Raw genomic sequence first — 28000 nt, forward strand, 5'->3', positions numbered from 1 at the left:
ACAAGTTGACAGGCATTAAACATCAATTGCAAGGGCATTAAATTCAGAAACTTCTTAATCACTTATTCCCAACTGTAGACAAAATTTCCTCAATAAATTATTTAGAAAATCTGTTGTATAAGTATTAAAATAATTTTATTCTAAAATGTGAAAGCAATGATATAAAACAACCTAATTCCCTGATTTTTCTTCATACATACTTTCTACTCATGATTTAACAATAAAAAACTCACACAGAAATCTCTTTTCCAATATCTCAAACACACATTCTCTTATATTCAATAATAATAATGTAATGTATTTTTTTTTATTATAAACCTAAATTTTCCTTTTGTAAACTTGAATAGATTTATTGTTACATGTCTTACTAGTACTCATATGGTTATACAAAGCAAAACATTTAAGACTGATATATAGAAACCAATTTGTTTTGTGCACCTGGATTTTTTATACAGCTTGATCTTGAAGTCAGTGTAAAAAGGTGTATAATCCCCCAATATTAAAATATAGTCATATTTCTGTAAGCTCATTAATCTTTGTTCGACTCCTATTTTCTTTGACTGATTAGGGGCAAGGACATCATACAATGGAGACCTTACACACTGGTGCCAAATGCACACACCATAGAATCAGCCACATTTGGTACTGAACTGACCATATACATATACATATGCCGGTATCTAAAATAGATTAACAAAATGCATGTCTTCCTTTGAATGTGATACCCCAAACAAACTAAATAAAGCTTACTGGATGGTTCACTGGAAATTCAGTCTAGTGATCAATCATTATATACAGATAAGAAAAATCATTGACTATAATTAATGATAGATCTTAGAATTCAACAATGCAATGAAGCCACATAATTTCAAAAGATATTTTTCAAACTTTACAAAAAAATAGTTGTAAACAAAACTTAATAATATTTGCTTGCCATACAAAGTTACATTTGTAAATGCTTTCAAATAGAATTTATAATTTATAATGCAAGGTGAATGGTGCTTGCATTATCTCATAACCAGTAGTGCAAAATGAAATTTGCACAATAGTATTTTTTACATACCGTAATAAAGAATGGTAGTAACAGTAACTTGTAGCCCATGAGGTTGCATTTATAGAGGGATAATAAAGCCAGAAGAACCTATAGGATATAAGTCATTGGGGTTTTATTTCTGTGCCCAACTAACATGTATGCTTCATCCACAAATAAAAATGTAAGACTATATAAAATGAACAGATGTGGTATGATTCTATGATTATTTCATTTAAAAATTATATGTGTGGTCTGGGTGCAGACATCAACAAATTTTATATAATTTTTAGTGATTTCATTAATTTATAAATCTAAAATCCTCAAAATCTTTAATATAGATACTTTACAGACAGCCATCTTATGTGCTATTCATTTTGAAGATTGCTTTACACCTTTTTCATGAAAGGGCCTTCATTGGTCAAAAATTAAAAAAACATACTTGACTAGTAATAGAGACAGCAACCCACCACATTTAACATTACATAAAGATAAATGTTTAATAACTACATTTTTTGTACTTTATTACAATTAGCAATGAGCAATAGCCAAACACCAAAATATATTGTATAAAGCTCTAGTCCTGATCGAAAGATGATTTTTCTTTTTGAAGAAAACAAAACAACCTTATTATGCACTTAAGATTAAAATATGGAACTGATATATAATATAAAATGAAAAGATACATGAAGATCAAAACTGCTGTATAATTCCTGTACATACCAAAATGTATAAAAATGTTGATAACTGTGCATTAAAAGTCTACATTATTTAGAATAATGAACAATATACAATGTAACAAAGACATAAAGTTTGATTAGGGAAACTTTGATTACACTATATTGTTGTAAGTAGCAGAATACAGATATTAAGGATGCATATGTATATGGTGGCAACTAAATACAATTTGGATTAGAAAAGCTAAAATCAAATTGCCAACTTTTTAGCACCATTATTCTAAAACATTAACAGAACATGGATATACATATGTACATATCATCACATTTTATCAGTATATGCTATGTGCAACATTTGTGCTATAGATATTAAAGTATATTTTAGGCCAAAAAAAATCAAAGACTTGTTTCCTGCCTCCTGGGACAAAAAATAAAGTTGTTAGGTATTAAAAATTATTTTATATTTTAAAACATATTTTACTTAGACTATATAGGGGTAAATTCAGTAAATAAATATACGTCATCAAGGACTGCCCATTTGGGGGAGAGCTTCCTGGATAACACTGAAGTCCTGTGCTCTTCTGATTGGTAGATAATGTTTGTAATAAATATTCTTGATAAGATGGACCCAAACTGGGTTTAAAAAAAAATAAAAAATTAATGCTGAATGCACTTAATTTTTTTACTACAGGGTTGAAAAGAAATGGGGTCAGTGTAGGAATTTAGACGATTCTATTGTGTTTTTAAACAAGGCCATGTGAAAGGCCCATAAATGCTGCATGATCCTTATATTTTGATTATTGCAAAAGATGGGGCTACATTAATTTTGTACTTTAATGAACATGATGAATGATATATGAAAGCTTGTGATTTTTAAAGGTAAACCGGGTATAAATCTAATTCAAGAAATAGGTTTGCATTCAAGTCAGTGAGAGATTTTTTTAACTGAATTTACCCCTATAAGGGAAATGTTCTAAACTTTAAACAGTGCTTAACCCAAAATGTCCATAAAAGTGTCTTAAGTGTTGACATGGAAACTACATATTTATTTGGTGTTACTAATGGCAGTAATTTCATTTTTATCAGTATATCTTATGTGCAGCATTAACTTTACAAATACTATGGATTCATTATGATTCATGAGGTGCTTAGTATTATGGAGGTCGTGGCTTTAGGTCAAAACAAAAATCAAATGATCAACAAGGTATAAATTTCCTACAGTACAGGTTTGTATGCATAATTTGCTAAAACCATAAAAGAAAGAATCCAAGATTTTTTTTCTCCGCAATCCACAAAATTAGTACCTATAATAATAAATGAATCAACAGTACTCATATATTTTGTATCCAATATCATTTGTTTACAATCATTATAATACAGTAGATGGGGCTTGTAAAATCTTCTGATCAGTACAAAATTATCTCTAATTTTAAACCCTGATTTTATATATCTAATCTATACAAAATCTGCAAATTTGTTCACAATTTCAAGACTCACAACACAATAATCTGAAAACCAAACAGTATTATCATGTTGAAAATGGTTCCCATAATTTCACAACCATAAAATCTAATTAAAAAGTAAATAAAATCAACAATCATAGCAATTAATATGGTATATTCTACACATCTCTTTTCAAGAATTAACATTAATTCTGCACATAAGTATTGGTATAATGTATTCAGAGGCAGCATTGTCTACCTTTTTCACTTTATATAAGAATACTGCAGTACAAAATGTATAAACTAAAATACACATAGAGCTATAATCCATAGACCACTATCCAGATAAACAGAAAACCAAAACCTAGTGTGATCTTAGACAAATTCTTTTTACTGAATCTCTTTAACCTGATGAAAATTTTGATAATATGACAGATTATCAGATAATGTTGTTTTTATTTAAGAATCAAGATATTATTAGATTATGTGCCAAAACCTTTAATTCTATTCTGAAAAGAGGCAAAGAAGTTTTATATTGTATTTAATATCACAATTATGCTGTTTATTTTTATCGTTCATGTTTAATTTTTAATGTATATACATGTTGTTTTAGCTGTTATCGTCTCTCAATAATCTGTACTGATTGGCTTATGTATAAAACAAAATGTATCTTTAAATGTTGTATAATACATGTATATTTGTATGCATAAGGTGAGATGTAAATAAAATATTAAATTAAATTGAATTGTCTAAATTCTAACTTTAAAAAAATCATTGTATTAGAAATATATTGCTTCAAATAGAACCAAAATATAGCGCTGTGGACCAGCCTCTAAATTTCATACTTAACATTTTGTTAATAATTGGAATGTTAAAACTTCATATTTTTTAATGTAATCTTTACCACTTTTCATGTAAATGGTACTCTTTTTTAGTTATTTTTCTCCTTTTTATAAAAACTGGTAAAAATACAAAAATCATTAAAATCAAACCTATAACCAAAGACTTTGTAGAATAGTAACTAAAATTTATCTAATATACAGGTACAGACACTAAGTCCAACTGGTGCTGCATCAGTATTTGTACATCAACAACCTTTGAATTTCCATTCTCCTTAGCACCATCAAGTAGATTAACATATAACATGTCTGTTTGGAAACCGGTTTCATCATCAGTTTTAAAACAATACATTACGTTATTGCATATAGTTATACCAAATACATATCCTCCAATTTCTTCATTATTTTTCTTGGTAAAATGTGTATATGTATTTGTTACTTCAAGAGATTTATCGTCAGAGTGTTCCAATACATGAACCAAGTCTCGACTGGCTCTCACATATATTGCATCATTGTAAGTACATGCTCCCAGAAATGCCAGTCCACTTTGTATATCACTAGACATGATTAACTTTGTCCATGTATCTTGCACCGGCGAATAACAAAACATTGCACTACTACAGAACAAAGCATATATTTTGTTGTGTAAAACTGTCAAAGCTTTGTGGTACCCATGTGTTGGTGATGGGGCCAATGAACACCACTTGTCTGTAAAAAATAATAGAGATATCAGACTAAAAATGTTTTTCTAACTTATTGTAATTATAAAGCACAAAATAATTGAAAAGTAACTGAGCATGTAAAAAACATTTGCACTGCTGATGAAGAGCAGCAATAAAAACGCTGTTTCTTTGATATTTGGTTTTTTTCTGAGAATTTGAAAATTTTTTGTCCTAAGTGGATTTATCCTATATTATCTCTTTCCAAGCTTGAGTTTGACAAGTCATTTTATGAAATGCTATGAAGATTTAAAAAAGTCATACCAGTAATATCAATGTAAAATTTTAAACCTCATAGAATTTATATGACATTGAGTAATAATTTTTGAAAATTTTGGTAAAAGGCTATATCGGTTAACACCTGGATCCATAACTCTGATGGACAGATAGTCATTTGCAAACTATATTTATTACATGGAATTATTTTATATATTTATGTCTTGAACGACAGGTTATACAATGTATTTCTGAAATAAGACCATGTATGGACTATACTTATTTGCACAGAGTGCTAAATAGCTACTTAAAAAGAAGTTTTAAAATCACTTTTCTTTCTCTAATGTTTCTTAATTAAAGAAATCGTTTTTATATTGATGAGTGAGATAGTAACTTTCAATAAAATGCTCCACTGAGCGCAGCTTGATACGACCGCAGAGGTCGAACCCTGAACAGTTGGGGCAAGTATGGACACAACATTCAAGCTTGATACAGCACTGAATTTGGATTGTGATTAAATATTTGACACAGCATAGGTTTCTGACACAGAATGAATGTGGTTTAAGAACTTAAAATTTTTTTAATTTACCTATTCAAACCATATCATTATTATTTGCTTTCATATATAAATCAGAAATAACCAATTTAAAATGGAAAATTTTAAAGGAAAAAAAGGACAAAAAAATCCCCCCCACCCGAAATTTTTTGAACCCCCTTATGATTCATCACCCCCAAACTCAATCCCAGCCTTCCCTTTGTGGTATTGTGGTATGGTACCTTGAAGTACAATTTCAGAGAGATCCATACACTTGAACACTAGTTATTGTCTGGAAACTAGAAAAATGCTTGTTTTTTGGCCCCTTTTTGACCCCAAATTCCTAAACGTTTAGGGCAATTACCCCCAAAATCAAACCCAGCTTTCCCTTTTTGATATGGAACCTTGCAGTACAATTTCATAAAGATCCATACACTAACACACAAGTTATTTTCCTGAAACTAGAAAAATGCTTGTTTTTTGCCCCTTTTTGGCCCCTTATTCCTAAAATTTTGAGGCAATTATCCCCAAAATCAATCCCAGCCTTCCCTTTGTGATATAGTACCTTGCAGTACAATTTCAGAGAGATCCATCCACTTGAACACAAGTTATTGTCTGGAATCTAGAATAAACAGCTGCGCCATGAGCGCATGATACGCCCGTCGTCTTGTGTGTGAATTTTTATGCAATAAGCATAAATAGTTTCTGACATACGTCGTGACATGCGAAAACCCCCTTTTTTTTTTTACAAAAAACTCAATATCTCTAAAATAAAATTTTGAATCAAAACCAAAAAGTATACAGATCTTTAGATTAATATAACTAAGAAGTGTGTAAAATTTTAAGCAATAATCATAAATTGTTTTTGAGATAAGGCGCAACATGTGAAAATCCCCCTTTAAAAAAAAAAAAAATCAATATCTCAAAAATAAAATTTTGAATCAAAACCAAAAAGTATACAGGTCTTTAGATTAATATAACTAAGAAGTGTGTAAAATTTGAAGCAATAATCATAAATCGTTTTTGAGATACGGCGCGACATGTGAAAAACCCCTCCCCCTTTTTTTACAAAATACTCAATAACTCAAAAATTAAATTTTGAATCATCACCAAAAAGTATACAGATCTTGAGGTTAATATAACTAAGAAGTGTGTAAAGTTTTAAGCAATAATCATAAACTGTTTTTGAGATACGGCGCGACATGTGAAAAACCCCTCCCCCTTTTTTAACAAAATACTCAATATCTCTAAAATAAAATTTTGAATCATCACCAAAAAGTATACAGATCTTAAGATTAATATAACTAAGAAGTGTGTACAGTTTTAAGCAATAATCATAAATTGTTTTTGAGATACGGCGCGACATGTGAAAAAAAACACACACCTGTTTTAGTTACTAAGTCCCGTAACTCAAAAAGTTTTAATCTTGTTTTCACCAAAAAGTATACAGATCGTTTGACCATCATAAGAAACAACTATCTTAAGTTTCATGAAATTTGGATAAGTCATTCTCAAGTTACGGTGCGACATGTTTACGCCGGACAGACAGACGGACAGACAGACGGAGGGACACCGGACATTTGAATACCATAATACGTCCCGTCAAAAATTGACGGGCGTATAAAAATGCTTATTTTTGGCCCCTTTTTGGCCCCTTATTCCTAAATGTTTTGGGCAATTACCCCCAAACTCAATTCCAGCATTCCCTTTGTGATATGGAACCTTGTAGTACAATTTCAGAAAGATCCATACACTTACACACAAGTTATTGTCATGAAACTAGAAAAATGCTTGTTTTTTGCCCCTTTTTTGGCCCCTAATTCCTAAAATTTTGAGGCAATTACCCCCAAAATCAATCCCAGCATTCCCTTTGTGATATGGAACCTTGTGGTACAATGTCAGAGAGATCCATACACTAACACACAAGTTATGTCTGGAAGTTACCAAAAAGCTTATTTTTGGCCCCTAATTCCTTAACTGTTGGTACCATAACCCCCAAAATAAATCCCAACCTTCCTTTTGTGGTATTGAACCTTATGGTAAAATTTCATAGAGATCCATTCACTTAAACTTAAGTTAGAGTGCGAAAACCAATGTGTCTTCGGACGACAACGACGACGCCAACGTCATACCAATATACGACCGCAAAATTTTTTTGCGGTCATATAAAAAGGAGGATTTTATAATGCAAATATTAAGACCAATCATATTCTTAAATTTCACAGGAAAAGACCAAATTATTCATTTATTAACCAATTCACAGAAGCCATGTCAGGCTGACCAACAAGGTCTTTGAGAATCATTTTGAACAACAGTGCCATCAGTGTCATTCAACACAAGTTGGTTAGATATAGTTAGCTATCCCAGGGCTCAGAGGCATATATTTCAATAAAAGTACTAAAATCCAGATTGATGTTTGGATATTGATGGACACTAGACAATGATAATAGCTGTTATGTGACTTTATTGTAATACTTTAACTTGCCTTCATCACAATCATACTTTTCCATAGAATTAAGTTTAACTCTAAATCGTCCATATCCCCCTATAACATATAGGCAATTATTTATAGCACACGATGCATGGTGTCGCCTCGGACTCTGTAATTCTGTCAACTTTCGCCACTTTTTCGTGAAGGTATTATAGCAATAAACACCAAGGTTCCATGTATTTTTACCTAACTTTGGTTCTCCACCTGACACTATTATGTCTTGACCTGTAAAGTACCACTTGATTATTTATTTTCATTTTGAACACACTGTAAAACCTAATATCTGTTTAATATTTTTACATTTACAATGCACGATTAGAAAATCATATTATTTGACAGTAAATGACAACAAAACTTTTTTGTGAATTGCATTTTAAAATTGACATTGATTCTTCAAATGTATTCAAAGGAATGCAATATTTCTCCAATGGTTGAAGTTTAAATCTTACATGTAAATATTTGAGAATTTAACATTTGAGAGTGAGAAATGTCATGAACCGAGTGGTAGGACTGGTTTCTCTAGTACTGAGCTAAGATGATATAAAAGCAAACTTTAGCCTTCCTCTATTGATCTGCTCAAATTTTAAATCGTTATGCATAATAATCTCATTGTCATCTTTTTACTGACTGTCTCAGTGAAAAACGAGTATGACCTTACCATTAACACAGACACTATACCCACCATGACCTTACCATTAACACAGACACTATACCCACCATGACCTTACCATTAACACAGACACTATAACCAGCATAAACAGACACTATAACCAGCATAACCTTACCATTATGACCTTACCATTAACACAGACACTATACCAACCATGACCTTACCATTAACACACACACTATACCAACCATGACCTTACCATTAACACAGACTCTATAACCACTATGACCTTACCATTAACACACACTATACCCACCATGACCTTACCATTAACACAGACACTATACCCACCATGACCTTACCATTAACACAGACACTATACCAACCATGACATTACCATTAATACAGACACTATACCCACCATGACCTTACCATTAACACAGACACTATACCCACCATGACATTACCAGTAACACAGACACTATAACCACCATAACCTTACCATTAACACAGACACTATACCCACCATGACATTACCATTAACACAGACACTATAACCACCATAACCTTACCATTAACATTGACACTTTAACCAGCATAACCTTGCCATTACAACGGACACTATAACCAGCATAACCTTACCATTAACACAGACACTTTAACCAGCATAACCTTACCATTAACACAGACACTATAACCACCATGACCTTCCACATTAGGTAAAACATCTTCCATTGTAGTTATAACATTATCTTTCAGTATACCACATTCCTTTGTCATATCAATCTTGTAGATCTCAGGATCAAACCAGAAACTCTGGGAAGATTCATCAAATCTCTGTAACCCTACACAAAACAGGTCTTCAGGGACTTGTCGATACTGAAATTAGAAACATTAAAAGCCTTTTTTTATATGCTGAAATATTGAAAATACGAAGTTTGTGTTATAATAATAAAAGGTAACTACAAGTAATTGAGATAAAACTTTTATAATACAATCATTGGTCAATACAATTGTTCTGAATACCAGAGAGTCATATGATACAACTTAATTTATACACAGTCAAATTGATACTTTGTAACAGAAATCTGGAAAACCATTTCTTAGGCTGGGCCATAATAAAGAACTGTCTCAAGTCTGTACACACTTGTCATTGAAATAAATCTACATTGTAACTCAACCAGGTATTTGTTTTTCGGGTACATTTTTGTAATATAATTGATTTACATATAACAAATAGAAGGAAAAAAAGAGAAACTTAAAATAATACCTTTCTTCTTATTTGATCTTTGTTATTTTCAAGTCTTTGCAAAATGCCATTTTTTGTTATGTGAAGATATTTGAATTCTGGCAGCATGTTAAGTTCTATGGAAGGATTAATTATATCTTCAATGTGTATGTATTTCGACAGTTCATTTATATACTGTTGTCTATTCTCTACATCGGCATCTATCCATCGTTCAAATGCATAATAAACATCTATTTCTGATTGCACGTTCAAGGCTTTCTCCTGTAATAAGCTTCTTAATGTTGCAACTTGTATGGAGAGAAAATCCTCAGTCTGACAAACCTACAAAATGTACATTTAAAATCAGTCATTTCTATATTTCTTTTTATATGACACAAATTTAAAGTGCCTGAGACATTAAAATCATATAAAATTTTCAGAATTTTTTTTTAATTTTCTAAAATAACTGTAATCAAATGCCTTTCGTTAGTAAGTGAATAAATTTTGAATGTCTTTTTTTACAGAAATACTAGTATTACATTTTCCCTTCAAAGCGCATTAATAATATATTGCATATAATGTCAAATTAGTGCATGTAGGAAAGTAATTTCAATCCGATAAACCACAAGCTTATGGCCCATGCCAGTTAAAATGTATTAAGCCAGTAACAAGATTTGAAAAGAGAAGTTACATAGATTTATAGTAATTTTCTGTAAAAAAATATAATTTACAGGCTAGTAAGTAAAATTTTTCTCGTAAAGATTTAAAAAATTTAATTTGACATTTGGTTGAACAATTAAATATCAATATTCCCATTTGTTGTGCCACGATTATTTACAGTAACATTTTTAGCATTCATTTCATTCGTATTTCCCGGCGTATATTTTCCGCGAAACTGGGTAATACTTATTTTCACTTTTGCACACTTGCTTGTTATGCGGAATAATCTTTCATAGTTACAACATAATTACCTTATTCAGAAGTTATTAATGCATCCTATTTAATCCATATTTATCCTTTTATAATGTTAGAATTATCCAAAATCATACTTGTCAACTAGGACGTCACTTTGGTTTACTTTCATATTAGTGTACACATGTACTATTTTTAGCGTGTATTGAGTGACGTCGTAAAACAAACGTTTTCAGAAAGTATAGGCAGTTTCAAATTATAGCCGCTGGCGAACAGCTGATTTTTAGACAGTGACCCAGATTTATTTATTCAGGTATTTTGGCACACACTGCAATTCTATTCACATATATTGTAATTTATTAATAACTATTATTAATGATATTAACTTTTAATAAAGCTGCTTTTATTTATTTAAACAAATCTTATTCCTTGATTATCCAAAGTTTGGACTTCAAAACAGTTTTATTACTTTGACTTTATAATTGATATTTGTATAATATCTGCCAAACATTTACAATAATGATTGGCGTTTCACCATTCAGTGTAATTTTTGATACAATATGATAAATAATTCACTTTAAATTCAACATATAAATGAAATAACACTCTATTGTAACAGTTGACTTACTTTTGTGAAGTAATGCTGCATGTGCCTTTTAGCTAATTTTAGCACACTTTTAAGATGATACAAAGTCGAACACTCCAAGGTACTTGGACAGGTATTATGGCACATATTATCTCTTAAAAATTCACAACACAATTCTATGGCACTTGATATCTGTAAAAAAACATGACCTATAAGTTATAAGGAGCAAAAACAATACATAGATACCAAATAAGGGGTTGAAATAAACTAAAACTTACAGTTGATGCAAAATCTTTATAACAATTGTTCTCCAGTTTAAGAACTGCTGATATTTCATTTCACAATTAAAATATTTTTAACTGATGCTTGGTCTCTTGTTTAATATTGTGAAATGTTAATTCAAAGTGCTGTTTTGAGTAGCCTTATGTCTTACTGGGAATTATTGATTGACTGTGCTTGCTTAACATCCATTACATACAATTTGAAGTTTTATTAAAGATGTATTTTATATACATGTTATGTAGTACTACATGTACCTATATTGTCACCACTTGATTTTTTCAAATCAATGAATATGCATACCTGAAACCTACAAGCCCCAGCCGTGATACAATACACAGATTCCTTTGTTAGGTGTAGTACATCAGATGAGATATAGCTGATCAGCTCTCTCATGACATCAGCTTCCACATCTTTAATTTCTACCATATTATAATGACTTTCTATCATACCAGAGGAAAACATGGCATTAAAGTAATCACTTTTCTTCATCAGAAGACATTTAGAACAGTTAATTTTTTCTTCATCTCCAAATGTTATGGTAACATTCTCATCCTCTGGATTATCAGAATCATCCTCCATGTTTGTTTCCCTATTAAAATGAAATTAAACTTTTATTTTACCACTAGACAGACCAGTCCAACTTCCACATCAGCTAGACAATAAATTGGACATGACCTCTATACTTCAATGAATAGTTTGACAATCTTGTGCTATTTTGATACGAAATGACTTAGTTGGCCAGTATGTCTTCATTGCGACACATATTGATAATGCTACATTTGTACATTAAAGAACACAGATGTAGTGTAATATTTATTTCTTTTAAATTACAGACTACCAAAGAGACTCGACAAATACTGTTATAATACTCATGATTTGCCAAACTTAACCGAAAAAATGTATTGAGAGTGCAATTCATTGGTATGGATAACAAAACAATTTCAATAAACAATCAGCATAATTTAACTGAACAAGAATTGAAGTAGCACACAAAAGACAGATTACCTGAAAAATTAATATGCCACAACTAAAACACCCTAAATATGTTTTCCAACAATGGAATATCAGAAATGTTTTCGAACAGTTTAACTTTTCTATATTGTTGGGTTACTGCCTTATTGACCTGTCAATGTACAGTACTACATGAATATACACATCTCCATTTATCATGTTTATTCATATTATAAGGTTAATTAATGTCTTAAATAAGTTGTATACCTCAGTTTACAAACTTCATCTAGAGTTGATCAAACTTCTATGCAACAGTGAAAATCAATGTTGCTTATTAGCCTCAAATTACATGATGAAATAATCTGCCTATAATAAATATAATACAATGCGTTTATTGGTACATTTAAAAAAAACACACTTTTCCAGAAATTAACAATTTAGCAAATAAATAGGAAAGTACTAATCCAAATTAATCACATAACTTATCATGTTACAAAATATGAGATTTTTAGCCAGAGTGTCTTTTTACCACAGAACTACAAACAAATACAATGAAAAGACTACATGATAGATTTACCACAGAACATTTAAATTACTCTACAAAATGCAAAACTATTAATTCAGTGGTTGTAAATAAACTCATCATAGATACCAAGATTAATATTTGATACACCAGACATAGGTTTCGTCTAAAAAAGACTCTTCAGCGACGCTCAAATCGAAATAGTGCAAAAGTCCCAATAAATTAAGAAGTTGAAGAGCATGAAGAATCAAAAACTCCGTAAGGTTTTGCCAAATACAGCTAAGGTAATTTATTATACCTCATTATGTATTTTCTTTATATAATTATAAACGAATAAATTTACTATTTTTATGAAATTGTCTGAAAAAGACTATTTGACAGTAAATAGTTTCAGTAACTATTTACTGGATATGAATTATCAAATAATTGTTGTAACAACTCTTAATGTCAGCTTAACAAATTACTTTGATCACTTTAATAAAGGGGGTACAGAAAACCTAAGGAAGATAACTCTTTAAAAATCAGCTCAAGATTTTAATATTACAAAATATAAGTAAAGAGAAATCAAGCTTCTCAATGATCAAAATAAGTGTTTGTCAAACTGATATATCCAATGAAATTATTCCTACAAATTGTGTGGTTCAAGTTTCTTGAAATTTTTATGTTTTTGTCAACAGGTCGCAGTTAAAATTTTGTCAAAATTTTATGAAAATTAAACGAGCCAAATCTATCTTAGTCAAAGTGTTGGGTACCCCTTAAGTTAAATTATTTGTTAACAACTACTCTATCATGCTTATATTTAATTAATAAATTTTGATTATTTATTGTAACAACTCTAAACATGAAAGTAATAAAAAATTGTAAAAAAAAACCAAAATAAACTGCTTCCTCGAGCGCAGCAGGATACGACCGCAGAGGTCCAACCCTGAACAGTTGGGGAAAAAATGGACACAATATTCAAGCTTGATACAGGTCTGAATTTGGATTGTAATTAAATATTTGACACATTATAGGTTTTGACATAGAATAAATGTAGTCAAAGAACTTGAAATTGGTTGTATGATTACCGTCTCCTCAGAGACGGTATTAAGAGTTGAACGATGGACAGTCTGCGGGCTGAAGGCTTTCTTACTACCTGATTGGAAGATATTACTGACGCTGTCATAATTAAAGTTCGTTGATTGGTTGGGACAATTCAAACCTAGTAAATGTCTTTTAATCCCATAGAGTGTCGGATCTGAACTCTTTGCTTTAGTAAATAGATTTGCCTGGTTACCAATCATACATATCGGTACACAGGTAACACATATCTATAAATAGCCGAATCTCCTGAAGATTTGTAAACACACACGTGATTATTTCAAGTTACATACATTTTATACGTGAAAACATAAGAAAAACTTTTAGGAAAATGCCTTTTTCTTAGGTTATATTTATTTATACTCAGTAAGATAATCTAAAGGCAACACAAACATTTTAAAACGGAGATATCAAATAATTTCTGTTCGATTAATATCAATTTACACGAGAATTTTTATCTCAGGGGGCGGGGGCGGCGGCACTTCGACCTTTCTATGGCAGGGGTGAGCAGCTGAGACATCCAATACCCCACCCTTTATATATATATATATATATATATTGAATGATAAAAGAACATACATGTAATTACCCTAGCTATCATATATTTTTTACAATAAGTATATATACCTGCACATAGCTATCCTTGTTACGCTATTTCATGGGGAGATACTAGTTAAAATAGATTTGACAAATATCTTAAACATTTACGAAAGTGACTTTAGAGACATATATACACAATCTCTGGTGATTTTAATTGCATCTGTAAAAAAAATATCGACATCTGATTAGTTTCAGATTCAATCATCAACCTTGTCTTATATATCACCTAAATTTCTCGACCTCATGCTATATCATAAAGCTTCAAATAGTGACCTATCCCAGCGAATCATCCCTTCCACTCATTACATAATAAGTGCCCCCACACACACCCCAAGATCGTTGGGCTGAGTTGGATGTTGTCTAGATCTACCTAGCTAGCTCTTCCTAGCAAGATAGCAGACGTTGAAGAACAGAAGACTAAAAAATATATCTAAAAGGGAATATAAGAACAAATAAAATGCTTCGCTGGGCGCAGCTTGATACGACCGCAGAGGTCGAACCCTGAACAGTTGGGGCAAGTATGGACACAACATTCAAGCTTGATACAGCTCTGAATTTGGATTGTGATTAAATATTTGACACAGCAAAGGTTTCTGACACAGAAAGAATGTGGTCAAAGAACTTGAATTTTTTTAATTTACCTATTATGGTCCAATGTCCAAAATCAAAATACATGGTTAGATTCAGCATATCAAAGAACCCCATATATTCAATTTTTGTTGAAATCAAACAAAGTTTAATTTTGGACCCTTTGGACCAACTTGAAAACTGGGCCCATAATCAAAAATCTAAACACATGTTTAGATTCAGCATATCAAAGAACCCCAAGAATTCAATTTTTGTTAAAATCAAACTAAGTTTAATTTTGGACCCTTTGGACCTTAATGTAGACCAATTTAAATAAAAACGGGACCCAAAATTAAAAATCTAAATACACGGTTAGATTTGGAATATAAAAGAACCCCAATAATTCAATTTTTGATGAAATCAAACAAAGTTTAATTTTGGACCCTTTTGACCTCAATATGAACCAATTTGATAGCAGGGCCCACAAATAAAAAATCTAAAATCATGGTTAGATTCAGCATATCAAAGAACCCCATATATTCAATTTTTGTTGAAATCAAAAAAAGTTTAATTTTGGACCCCAACTTGGACAAACTTGAAAACTGGGCCCATAATCAAAAATCCAAACACATGTTTAGATTCAGCATATCAAAGAACCCCAAGAATTCAATTTTTGTTAAAATCAAACTAAGTTTAATTTTGGACCCTTTGGACCTTAATGTAGACCAATTTAAAAAACAGGACCATAAATTAAAAATCTAAAAACACGGTTAGATTTGTCATATCAAAGAACCCTAATAATTCAATTTTTGATGAAATCAAACAAAGTTTAATTTTGGACCCTTTTGACCTCAATATGAACCAATTTGATAGCGCGCCCACAAATAAAAAATCTAAATACATGGTTAGATTCAGCATATCAAAGAACCCCATATATTCAATTTTTGTTGAAATCAAACAAAGTTTAATTTTGGACCCCAATTTGGACCAACTTGAAAACTGGGCCAAAAATCTAAAATCTAAATACATGTTTAGATTCAGCATATCAAAGAACCCCATGTATTCAATTTTTGTTGAAATCAAACAAAGTTTAATTTTGGACCCCAACTTGGACCAACTTGAAAACTGGGCCCATAATCAAAAATCTAAACACATGTTTAGATTCAGCATATCAAAGAACCCCAAGAATTCAATTTTTGTTAAAATCAAACTAAGTTAAATTTTGGACCCTTTGGACCTTAATGTAGACCAATTTAAAAAACAGGACCATAAATTAAAAATCTAAAAACACGGTTAGATTTGTCATATCAAAGAACCCTAATAATTCAATTTTTGATGAAATCAAACAAAGTTTAATTTTGGACCCTTTTGACCTCAATATGAACCAATTTGATAGCGCGCCCACAAATAAAAAATCTAAATACATGGTTAGATTCAGCATATCAAAGAACCCCATATATTCAATTTTTGTTGAAATCAAACAAAGTTTAATTTTGGACCCCAATTTGGACCAACTTGAAAACTGGGCCAAAAATCTAAAATCTAAATACATGTTTAGATTCAGCATATCAAAGAACCCCATGTATTCAATTTTTGTTGAAATCAAACAAAGTTTAATTTTGGACCCCAACTTGGACCAACTTGAAAACTGGGCCCATAATCAAAAATCTAAACACATGTTTAGATTCAGCATATCAAAGAACCCCAAGAATTCAATTTTTGTTAAAATCAAACTAAGTTAAATTTTGGACCCTTTGGACCTTAATGTAGACCAATTTAAAAAACAGGACCCAAAATTAAAAATCTAAATACACGGTTAGATTTGGCATATCAAAGAACCCCAATAATTTAATTTTTGATGAAATCAAATGAAGTTTAATTTTGGACCCTTTTGACCTCAATATGAACCAATTTGATAGCAGGGTCCACAAATAAAAAATCTAAATACATGGTTAGATTCAGCATATCAAAGAACCCCATATATTCAATTTTTGTTGAAATCAAACAAAGTTTAATTTTGGACCCCAATTTGGACCAACTTGAAAACTGGGCCAAAAATCAAAAATCTAAATATATGTTTAGATTCAGCATATCAAAGAACCCCATATATTCAATTTTTGTTAAAATCAAACAAAGTTTAATTTTGGACCCTTTGGACCTTAATGTAGACCAATTTATAAAACTGGACCCAAAATTAAAAATCTAAATACACGGTTAGATTCGGCATAACAAATAAAAAAATGTGGTCAAAGATTTTACAAATCCAATGCACCATACTGTGCAATTAAAGATTACTTCTTGAAATTTTTCAATATTTGAAAGTTGAAAAAAAAACAATATTTGAAGAATAATTCTTTTTAATTTCTGAAATCTGAAATGAGAAAAAATTGACCCCCTGCAATTTCTTTTTACCCCCCCCCCCCTTTTTTTCCCCAAAAAATTCTTTCCCTCAAGATATGGTCATAATCTCATTTCATATTTCCAATGGAGTTTGCAACCATAACTACCCATTTAAATTTACCATAGTGCTAACTTAATCTATTTTATAATAGAATTTAAAATATAGTGTCAAATCTTTCATATGGATTTTTTTTTTTTAAAAAAGATGCAACATTTGCAGATATTTTTACTGGTCTTCCTTTATAAATATGCATTTCTTTAAACATAATTTAAAAGCAGTGTAAGGGAAGTAACCAAAACGTTGTATTTGGATTACCTCCCTTACACTGTTTTAAATTATCTTAATTGTTCATTAACCATTACTTTATACATAATTTAAAAGCAGTGTAAGGGAGATAATTTCAATGATGTATTTGATTTATCTCCCTTATACTGCTTTAAATTATGTTTTGTACTAAAGTATTTGTCCATTAACCAGGACAACCTTGTTTTTCCCCTTTTTTGCCCCTTATTCCTAAACGGTTTGAGCCATAACCCCCCAAAGCAAATCCTAACCATCCCTTAGTGGTATGGAAACTTGTAGTATAATTTCAGAGAGATTCATACACCGTTCCACAGTTATTGTCTGGAAACTAGAAAATGCTTATTTTTGGCCCCTTTTTTGGCCCCTAATTCCTTAACTGTTGGTACCATAACCCCCACCTTCCTTTTGTGGTATTGAACCTTATGGTAAAATTTCAAAGAGATCCATTCACTTAAACTAAAGTTAGAGTGCGAAAACCAATGTGTCTTCGGAAGACGACGACGCCGAAATTTTTTGCGGTCGTATAAAAACTACTCTCAGATGATAAAAGCAATTATACATGTATGCTAACATATTTTAAGCAATGTTTAATTTCTATGAATGACTTTAAAGGAGATGTGAAGTATACATAATTAATTTAGACAGCAACCCAATTAAGCAACAAACAAAATGTGACAATTTACTTCTAAAGTTCAATCTACGGTCTTCTTCAATGGACATGTCATTATAACATTTTAAAGTTTTTTATCCTCCCAAGTCTAACTATAATATATAGAATAGTTGTGAATATGTGAGCCAAAATTTGTTCCTGTGAAAAAGTTCCAGTGGAACAAATATCACAGGAAATATATTCTGGGAGAACTTTTTTCACAGATAATTTCTATATGATTTGTTCCATCTCTATAAAATAAGTTCCACAATTTACATGGTGAAATAAGTTCTGGGTTTGTGAAATTTGTTCCTTACCTAGTGAAATAAGTTCCGGGTTTGTGAGATTTGTTCCTTACCTGGTGAAATATGTTCAACTGGTTATACAAGTTATCTTTTATACTGAGCATTGTTATCAGTGAGTTCAAAGTTATAATTCAAGTACATTATAAAACATGTATTATATGATCTTATATTGATAATGTAATAAATAAAAGGTGTAAACATCCAATATGGATTCTGTGGAGTATAGCAAAATGTTTAATTACATTATCCATAAAAAAAATACCCACATGACAATAATTTAATGAGGCAGATAAGCGAAGAATAAGAAAAATCCGTCAGAAATTTTTTATAGATCAATCATTTATTTATGAATATTGCAATTCAACATATGTTACTTCATTATATCAGAATTTGAAGATAAACTGTTATCACAGAAATATGTCTCGCCTTTTGTAATTTTGATTATGCAAATGTTGAAATTAAAATAGCAATACTTTAACATGTTTCATAAGTTATGCAAATATTCAAAGTCAATGAACCATGACTGAGGTACATGGCTAAACAATCTTCATGTTAATGAGATGTGCCAAAGCTAATACAACTGCATACCAAATACCATTGACTTATTATAAGTCGTTCCCTTTAAACAAACCTAAACACAAACATTAACTTGTAAACTATGTAAAAGTTTCAAAGTCAATGAACCATGAAGAGGGGGTGGGGCTATATAATCTCCATGGAAACGATACTTGCAATGCTAATAAATTTGCATACCAAATATCGTTGACTTAACATTAGCAGTTTATCTTAAACTGTTCTAATCACAAACTAATACATGTAAACTAAGCAAAAGTTTCTAAGTCAATCATGTGTCAATAGACCATGATTGAGGGGGCGGGGCCAAATATTCTCCATGGTAATGAGATGTGCTAATGCTTATACAACTGAATACCAATTAACATTTGCCTACCCTAAATGGTTCCCCTTGAACTGACCTAATCACAAACTAATACATGTTAACTTAGTAAAATTCTCAAAGTCAATAGACCATGACTAAGGGGGCGGAGCCAAATAATCTCCATGGAAATGAGATATGCCAATGCTTATACAACTGCATACCAAATATCATTGACCTACCACTAGTGGTTCCCCATAAACTGACCTAATCACAAACTAATACATGTAAAATAAGCAAAAGCTTCAAAGTCAATAGACCATGACTGAGGGGGCAGGGCCAAATAATCTCCATGGAAATGAGATGTGCCAATGCTAATACAACTGCATACCAAATATGATTGACCTACCACTTGTGGTTCACCATAAACTAGACCTAATCACAAACTAATACATTGTTGACGCTGCCGCCGCCGACGCCGGAAACAGCATACCTATCATGCCTATGTCTCGCGTTTTGACTCCGTCAAGGCGAGACAAAAAATGAAATAGTGTGTTTTAAATATTTATCACATTTGTTAATCATAGTTGTGCATTTGTTTTTTAATCATATTATCTAAGTACAATATATATGCTGACTTAATTTGAATTTCTAAAAGATTTACCTAATTTTGAATGTTTTTGTGTTATTTAAAGACTTCATTATGTTGAGTATTAAATTTGTCAGGTACAACTATAGAAATTTTTGCTTGATATAAAGTTAATGCATCATGTTAATCTATAACACCTGAACTTATTTAACATTTAGTAAAAAAATTGGTTCCGAACAAATTTTACAGTGCTTGAACATATTTCCTTATAATATATATTCCGGGTATAAATTTTCTGTGATATAAATTCCGGTGGAACATATTTCCTATGAAATAAGTTCTGGCGGAACAAATGTCACACTGGAACAATTTTTTTGCTACAAAAAATAATCTTAATAGCAAAAAATAATTCAGATATTACTTTAAACTATGAGCAGGGTCAGGAACAAACTTCTTATGTTTGTTTTGAGGTTTATTGACTATTTATACTAGACATGCTATATGAGAGAAAGAGAAATAAAAGAAAATTATAAATTTAAAAGACGAAAATACTGTTGGCATTTTGAAAGATTATTCTTAATTGTATGTTTTCTACAAGAATTGTAAAACAAGTATAAACATACATATACTATGATCATAAAACAAAAAGACATTTATATGTCAACATATGAACGGTCTCCCACAAAAGATTATGTCAATCCAGTATGTCAAGCTTTTAAGGGTAAGTATGATAAGGGCCTTATTTGTCATCCAACATTAAATGGTATAGTAAAAAATATGAAGATATGTACAAGTAAAACAATAACAAAAGATACAGTATCAAGCTGTATGCTTAATAAAAGTTTTTGGTCAAATTTGTTGATTCTCTTGTGTTGATGGCCTCATAGTGAACTTAAAATAGCTTTGCAGAACTTATCACCTTCTTTATAACCAACGACGTCCATTAAAATTTGAAAAAGAATGGCGGCGAAACTACTATGTTTTGAATTTCAGGCACTTACAATAGGTCTTATATAACAAATTACCCGTCTCACGACTCTGAGTATTTTTCATAAAAAAATATAATCAAGAAGTCCAATAAAACCAAATAATCTGAAAAAAGAAACATTTAATTGTTAAGGATACTCATTATTCAAATATAGAAAAAGAGGCGTGGGGCATTCCACATTGCAGTCCAACTACAATGAATAGACAAAATCTTCATCGACAACAAAAATAACCATACATCATGTACATATATTTGAAGCTTTACATTTTAAGCATGTTAAGGATCATTTTTGAAAAGATGTGAGATACCGTTGGAAATATATTAATTGTGTTCTTATAGGCTTAAATTTTACTACGTTTCACTCTCTACACTTTTCGATGCCTACTATGAACGAATAACTTTCAGGTACATGTATATAACAAATAAATGTAACAAATAACCTTCATGACCTTGTGCATCTAAACATTTTCAAAAATAAAATGCTCCGCAGGGCGCAGCTTGATACGACCGCAGAGGTCGAACCCTGAACAGTTGGGGCAAGTATGGACACAACATTCAAGCTTGATACAGCTCTGAATTTGGATTGTGATTAAATATTTGACACAGCATAGATTTCTGACACAGAATGAATGTGGTCTAAGAACTTAAAAATTTTAAATTGGACATTCACCTATTATGGTCCAATATCCAAAATCTAAATACATGGTTAGATTCAGCATATCAAAAAACCCCAAGAATTCAATTTTTGATGAAATCAAACAAAGTTTAATTTTGGACCCTTTTGACCTCAATGTGGACAAAGTTGATAACGGGGCCCAAAAATCAAAAATCTAAATACATGGTTAGATTCAGCATATCAAAGAACCCCATATAATCAATTTTTGTTGAAATCAAACAAAGTTTAATTTTGGACCCTGATTTGGACCAACTTGAAAACTGGGCCCATAATCAAAAATCTAAATACATGTTTAGATTCAGCATATCAAAGAACCCTAAAAATTCAATTTTTGTTAAAATCAAACTAAGTTTAATTTTGGATCCTTTGGACCTTAATGTAGACCAATTTGAAAACGGAACCAAAAATTAAGAATCTAAATACACAGTTAGATTCGGCATATCAAAGAACCCCAATAATTCAATTTTTGATGAAATCAAACAAAGTTTAATTTTGGACCCTTTGGACCTCAATGTGGACCAATTTAAAAACGGGGCCCAAAATCCAAAAACTTAATACACAGTTAGATTCAGCATATTAAAGAACCCCAAGAATTCAAGAATAAAACCCCATTGAAATTGATCAAAAAATAAGCAATTCATACAAAGTATCTTTTTTTGCACAATACTGTGCAATTGAAGATTTCTTGCTATTGCGCAATACTGTGCAATTGAAGATTTCTTGCTATTTTGCAATACTGTGCAATTGAAAATTTCTTGCTATTGCACAATACTTATTATATAATAATTTACACATCCTGTTTGGTGTGTATCTCCTACCATATCATTATTATTTGCTTTTAAATATAAATCAGAAATAACCAACTTAAAATGGAAAATTTTAAAAGAAAAAAAAAAGGAAAAAAAGAAAAGAAAACCCCCCCCCCCCCCAAATTTTTTGAACCCCCTTATGATTCATCACCCCCAAACTCAATCCCAGCCTTCCCTTTGTGGTATGGTACCTTGCAGTACAATTTCAGAGAGATCCATACACTTGAACACAAGTTATTGTCTGGAAACTAGAAAAATGCTTATTTTTGGCCCCTTTTTGGCCCCCAATTCCTAAACGTTTCGGCAATTACCCCCAAACTCAATTCCAGCTTTCCCTTTGTGATATGGAACCTTGTAGTACAATTTCAGAAATATCCAAACACTTACACACAAGTTATTGTCATGAAACTAGAAAAATGCTTGTTTTTTGCCCCTTTTTTGGCCCCTAATTCCTAAAATTTTGAGGCAATTACCCCCAAAATCAATTACAGCCTTCCCTTTGTGATATGGAACCTTGTGGTACAATGTCAGAGAGATCCATACACTTACACACAAGTTATTGTCTGGAAGTTGCAAAAATGTTTATTTTTGGCCCCTTTTTGGCCCCTTATTCCTTAACTGTTGGTACCATAACCCCCAAAATCAATCCCAACCTTCCTTTCGTGGTATTGAACCTTATGGTAAAATTTCATTGAGATCCATTCAATTTAACTAAAGTTAGAGTGCGAAAACCAATGTGTCTTGGGACGACGCCAGACGACGACGACGACGCCAACGTCATACCAATATACGACCAAAAAATTTTTAATTTTTGCGGTCGTATAATAAGAAGAAAAGATAAAATCAAAATATTTTGATAATAGGTGTTTATGGTATGGACCCAAGTACATGATCATTAAGTTTTGGGCGTTACAAAAGTGTGTCACCCCTAACTCGAAAAATTCATTTTTTTAAAATTTATAATAAATGTCAAATTATAAAATAACAAGAGGCTGTCAGAGAGACAGCAAACCGGATTTTCCTGCAGAGGTCGAACCCTGAACAGTTGAGCAAGTATGGACACTACATTTAAACTTAAAACAGCTCTGAATTTGGATTGTGATTGAATATTTGACACATCATAGGTTTGTGACACAAAATGAATGTAGTCAAAGAACTGATATATTTGAAATTGGACATTTAAATACCTATTATGGTCCAATATGCAAAATCTAAGTACATATTAGAATCAGCATATCAAAGAACCCCAAGAATTCAATTTTTGATGAAATCAGACAAAATTTTAATCTAGGACCCTTTGGACCTCAATGTGGACCAATTCGATAAAGGAGCCCACAATCCAAAATCTCTCAATACATGGTTAGAATCAGCATTTCAAAGAACCCCATAAATTCAATTTTTGTTGAATCAAACAAAGTTTAATTTTGGACCCTGATTTGGACCAACTTGAAAACTGGGCCTAAAAATCTAATATTTAAATAGAGTTTAGATTCAGCATTTGAAAGAACCCTATATATATATTTAATTTATGTTGAAATGAAACACAGGTTAATTTTATCCATAATATTTTCTGTGCAAATGGAAATAACTCAAACTGGATAAATAGTTCTCTAAAATAAGATATGATGCAATTTTTCAAATTATAATCAATAATAAACAACCAGTGATGACTAAGTTCTCTAAAATTAGATATGATTTAACACTCAAACATTGTTAGAATCAGCATATCAAAGAACCAAAGAATTCAATATTTGATGAAATTAAACAAAAGTTTAATTTAGGACCCTTTGGACCTATATGTGGTATTATCTTATTAATAATGAAAAGCTCAACCGTTTACAAGTTCTTAAACAGGAGGGGGGTGGTGTGACCCAAGGGGACTCACCTTATATTTCATTTGATTTGTTTTATTGTCCCATACCAGAATATATATGGTTTCGGGGTGGGGATCTTGACCATTTACAAGTTTTCAAAAAGAAGGGGGGTGGGGGTTACCCCAGGGGACTTTCCCTCAATTTCATTTGATTTGTTTTATTGTCCCATTCAAGAATATATATGGTTAAGGGGTGCAGATCTCGACCGCTTACAAGTTATCAAAAAGAAGGGGGGGTGGGGGTTACCCCCATGGACTTTCCCTATATTTCATTTGATTTGTTTTATTGTCCCATACAAGAAAATATGGATTAGGGGTGGGGATCTCGACCGTTTACAAGTTCTCAAACAGGAGGGGGTGGGGTGACCCCAGGGGACTCGCCTTTTATTTCATTTGATTTGTTTTATTGTCCCATACAAGAATATATATGGTTTCGGGGAGGGGATCTTGACTGTTTACAAGTTTTCAAAAAGAAGGTGGGTGGGGGTTACCCCAGGGGACTTCCCCTCAATTTCATTTGATTTGTTTTAATGACCCATTCAAGAATATATATAGTTCAGGGGTGGGGATCTCGACTGTTTACAAGTTATCAAAAAGAAGGGGGTGGATGTTACCCCCCATGGACTTCCCCAATATTTCATTTGATTTGTTTTATTGACCCATACAAGAATATATATGGTTCAGGGGTGGGGATCTCGACCCTTTACAAGTTATCAAAAAGAAGGGGGTGACCCCCTGGACTTCCCCTATATTTCATTTGATTAGTGTTATTGTCCCATACAAGAATATATATGGTTTAAGGGTGGGGATCTCGACTGTTTACAAGTTCTCAAACAGGATGGGGTGGGGGTGACCCCAGGGGACTCGCCTTATATTTCATTTGATTTGTTTTATTGTCCCATACAAGAATATATATGGTTTCAGGGTGGGGATCTTGACTGTTTACAAGTTTTCAAAAAGAAGGGGGTGGGGTGGTCCCGGGGACTCCCCCAATATTTCGTTTGATTTGTTTTATTGTCCCATACAAGAATATATATGGTTTAGGGGTGGGGATCTCGACTGTTTACAAGATAAAACTCAAATTTATTTCCATGAACCAGTAACAAAACACCAAAATAATTCTCTAAAATTAGATATGACTTAACCACTCATAAATCTCTAAAATTAGATATGACTTTTTTCTATCAATTAAACACATCACTTTTCAAAACAAATAACTCAAACTTATTTACATAAACCAATAAAAAACCAGCAAAATACTTCTCTAAAATCAGATATCATGTTATATCTATTTCCATATTATAATCAAATTTAATTAATAGTTGCTAATATTGTTTCTTTCATGTGTCAAAAAATAATACAGATCTGCAACTTATCTATCAATGTCAAAACCTTTATCTCATAATAAAAATAGATTATTATCTAATTAAAAATAAGTTTAGATTCAGCACTTAAAGAACCCTATATATATTTAATTTATGTTCAAATATAACACACACAAACTGATTAATTTTCCCAGGGGACCTGCCCTTTATTTCATATGATTTGTTTTTTTGTCCCATACAAGGATATATATGGTTTAGGGGCGGGGATCTCAACCATTTACAAGTTCTTAAACAGGAAGAAGGTGGGAATAACCCCAAGGAACTCACCTTTTATTTCATTTCATTTGTTTTAATGTAACATACAAGAATATATATGGTTTGGCCGTGGGGATCTTGACCATTTACAAGTTTTCAAAAAAAAAGGAGAGTAGGGGTTACCCCAGGGGACTTCCCCTAAATTTAATTTGCTTTAATTTATTGTCCCATACAAGTACATATATGGTTTAGGGGTGGGGATCTCAACCGTTTACAAGTTTTCAAAAAGAAGGGGGTAGGGTTTACCCCCATGGACTTCCCCTATATTTCATTTGATTTGATATATTGTCCCATTTCAAATAAATCTGTCACTCCAATGATTATCATATGCTAAAATATTTCAAAGATCTAATTAATAATGAAAATAAATCATTATCATATGCTGAAATATTTATAATATCTAATTGAACAGAACTATAGTTGTTTAACATAGTACTCTAAAATCATTAATAATGTAATAATCTTCAAAATGTCTAATGATATAGCTTATAATCATTACCACTTAGGAAATAGATAATTTTCAAATAAATCTGTCACTCCAATTTTTATTCTGAGATCATGGAGATAAGACAAATCATAAAAAGATAACAACAGTAAAATATTTAAAATTCTACTTTTGGATTTTAAAAATGAAGATAACTCACAAAGAAGATATACTAAAATTAATAGAGACCTTCATTAAGTCCCATGAAACAACATATTTAAATTTGAAAAAAATTTGTTAAAGCGTTTTCATGTTATTGTGCGGACGCTGTTTGGCAGCCGCCAGAGCCGCCCAGCCACCCGCCGTATATACATGTAACCATTTTAATAACCAATATTTCCTTCGAAAATCCGGTTAAAAACAATTAATAATAACATTAATAATAATGTCTGAAGTCTTAATATTTCGAAGTTTTGTGGTACATGTATATTTTGGCTGTTCTGTGGTATAGACCTTAGTCATGTTAGTATCGTTATTTGGAAATCTTTGACACTTGGAAGTACTGACGTCATACAACAATCACTTTTCCTTTGTGGCGTCACACATTTTCTATTGTGACGTCAAAATTTTACGGGAACTGTTGGGATGTCCAGTAATGGCGGACAAATAGGGATAAGGTGTATTCCGTGGTAAAAAGACGCTCCCATTTAAGCTCATGAAATTCTATTTGGCAAGAATCTAATTGAAGTATCAATAAACCTTTAAACGGAATGAACTTGATATCTGTTAATTAAGATCATTATATGAATCAAATAATTTAGGAAGAGACATATCAAGGAAATAAACAAAAAGTGAGTGATATCGTCAGATCACATGAATTCGTACTGTGCATGCTTTATCAATGGAAATTGTGACGTCACAATGCATTTTTAATAGCACGAAAACCTATAATACGAGAATAAGTGTAATAAATTTACATTTAAAAACAATTTTCAAAACAAATGTGGACTTTTAAGGCTTCAGACTTCAGTTAACGACACATTATTAAAATTAAATTAACCTTGAATTGAGATAAAAATAATAAGCCAGAAGGTTTTACTTTTACAATATAACATTATGGCTGGATATGCAGATCCGATCAGATATGGGTCAATCCCTTTGAAATTTTGGTGGATAGTCAA

General features: G+C 31.5%; 1 protein-coding gene across 1 annotated transcript; it reads right to left on the bottom strand.

The window, feature by feature from the left end:
• Positions 1 to 113: 113 nt before the first annotated feature.
• On the bottom strand, positions 114 to 27999 carry LOC127725861 (kelch-like protein 10). Its single transcript, XM_052233197.1, has 8 exons — positions 27880 to 27999; positions 12786 to 12884; positions 11868 to 12156; positions 11328 to 11477; positions 9830 to 10129; positions 9237 to 9438; positions 7944 to 8174; positions 114 to 4696 (listed from the first exon to the last, which is right to left on the bottom strand). The coding sequence occupies exons 3-8, from the start codon at positions 12144 to 12146 to the stop codon at positions 4182 to 4184; spliced, it is 1677 nt and encodes a 558-aa protein (XP_052089157.1). The 5' UTR covers positions 12147 to 12156; positions 12786 to 12884; positions 27880 to 27999; the 3' UTR covers positions 114 to 4181.
• Position 28000: the final 1 nt, after the last annotated feature.

Source organism: Mytilus californianus, unplaced genomic scaffold (genome assembly GCF_021869535.1).
Source record: "Mytilus californianus isolate M0D057914Y unplaced genomic scaffold, xbMytCali1.0.p SCAF_15, whole genome shotgun sequence".
In the NCBI taxonomy this organism is placed as follows: Eukaryota; Metazoa; Mollusca; class Bivalvia; order Mytilida; family Mytilidae; genus Mytilus; species Mytilus californianus.

What these genes read in the sequence shown, in the direction of transcription:
- LOC127725861 (XM_052233197.1), bottom strand. Translation starts at nt 12,146, where the DNA reads ATGGAGGATGATTCTGATAATCCAGAGGATGAGAATGTTACCATAACA. An exon ending in CTGGGGCTTGTAGGTTTCAG is followed by an intron (nt 11,478 to 11,867) that starts GTATGCATATTC and finishes GTTTTTTTACAG; the next exon opens with ATATCAAGTGCCATAGAATT. An exon ending in AAAGTATGATTGTGATGAAG is followed by an intron (nt 4,697 to 7,943) that starts GCAAGTTAAAGT and finishes TATTTTTTACAG; the next exon opens with ACAAGTGGTGTTCATTGGCC.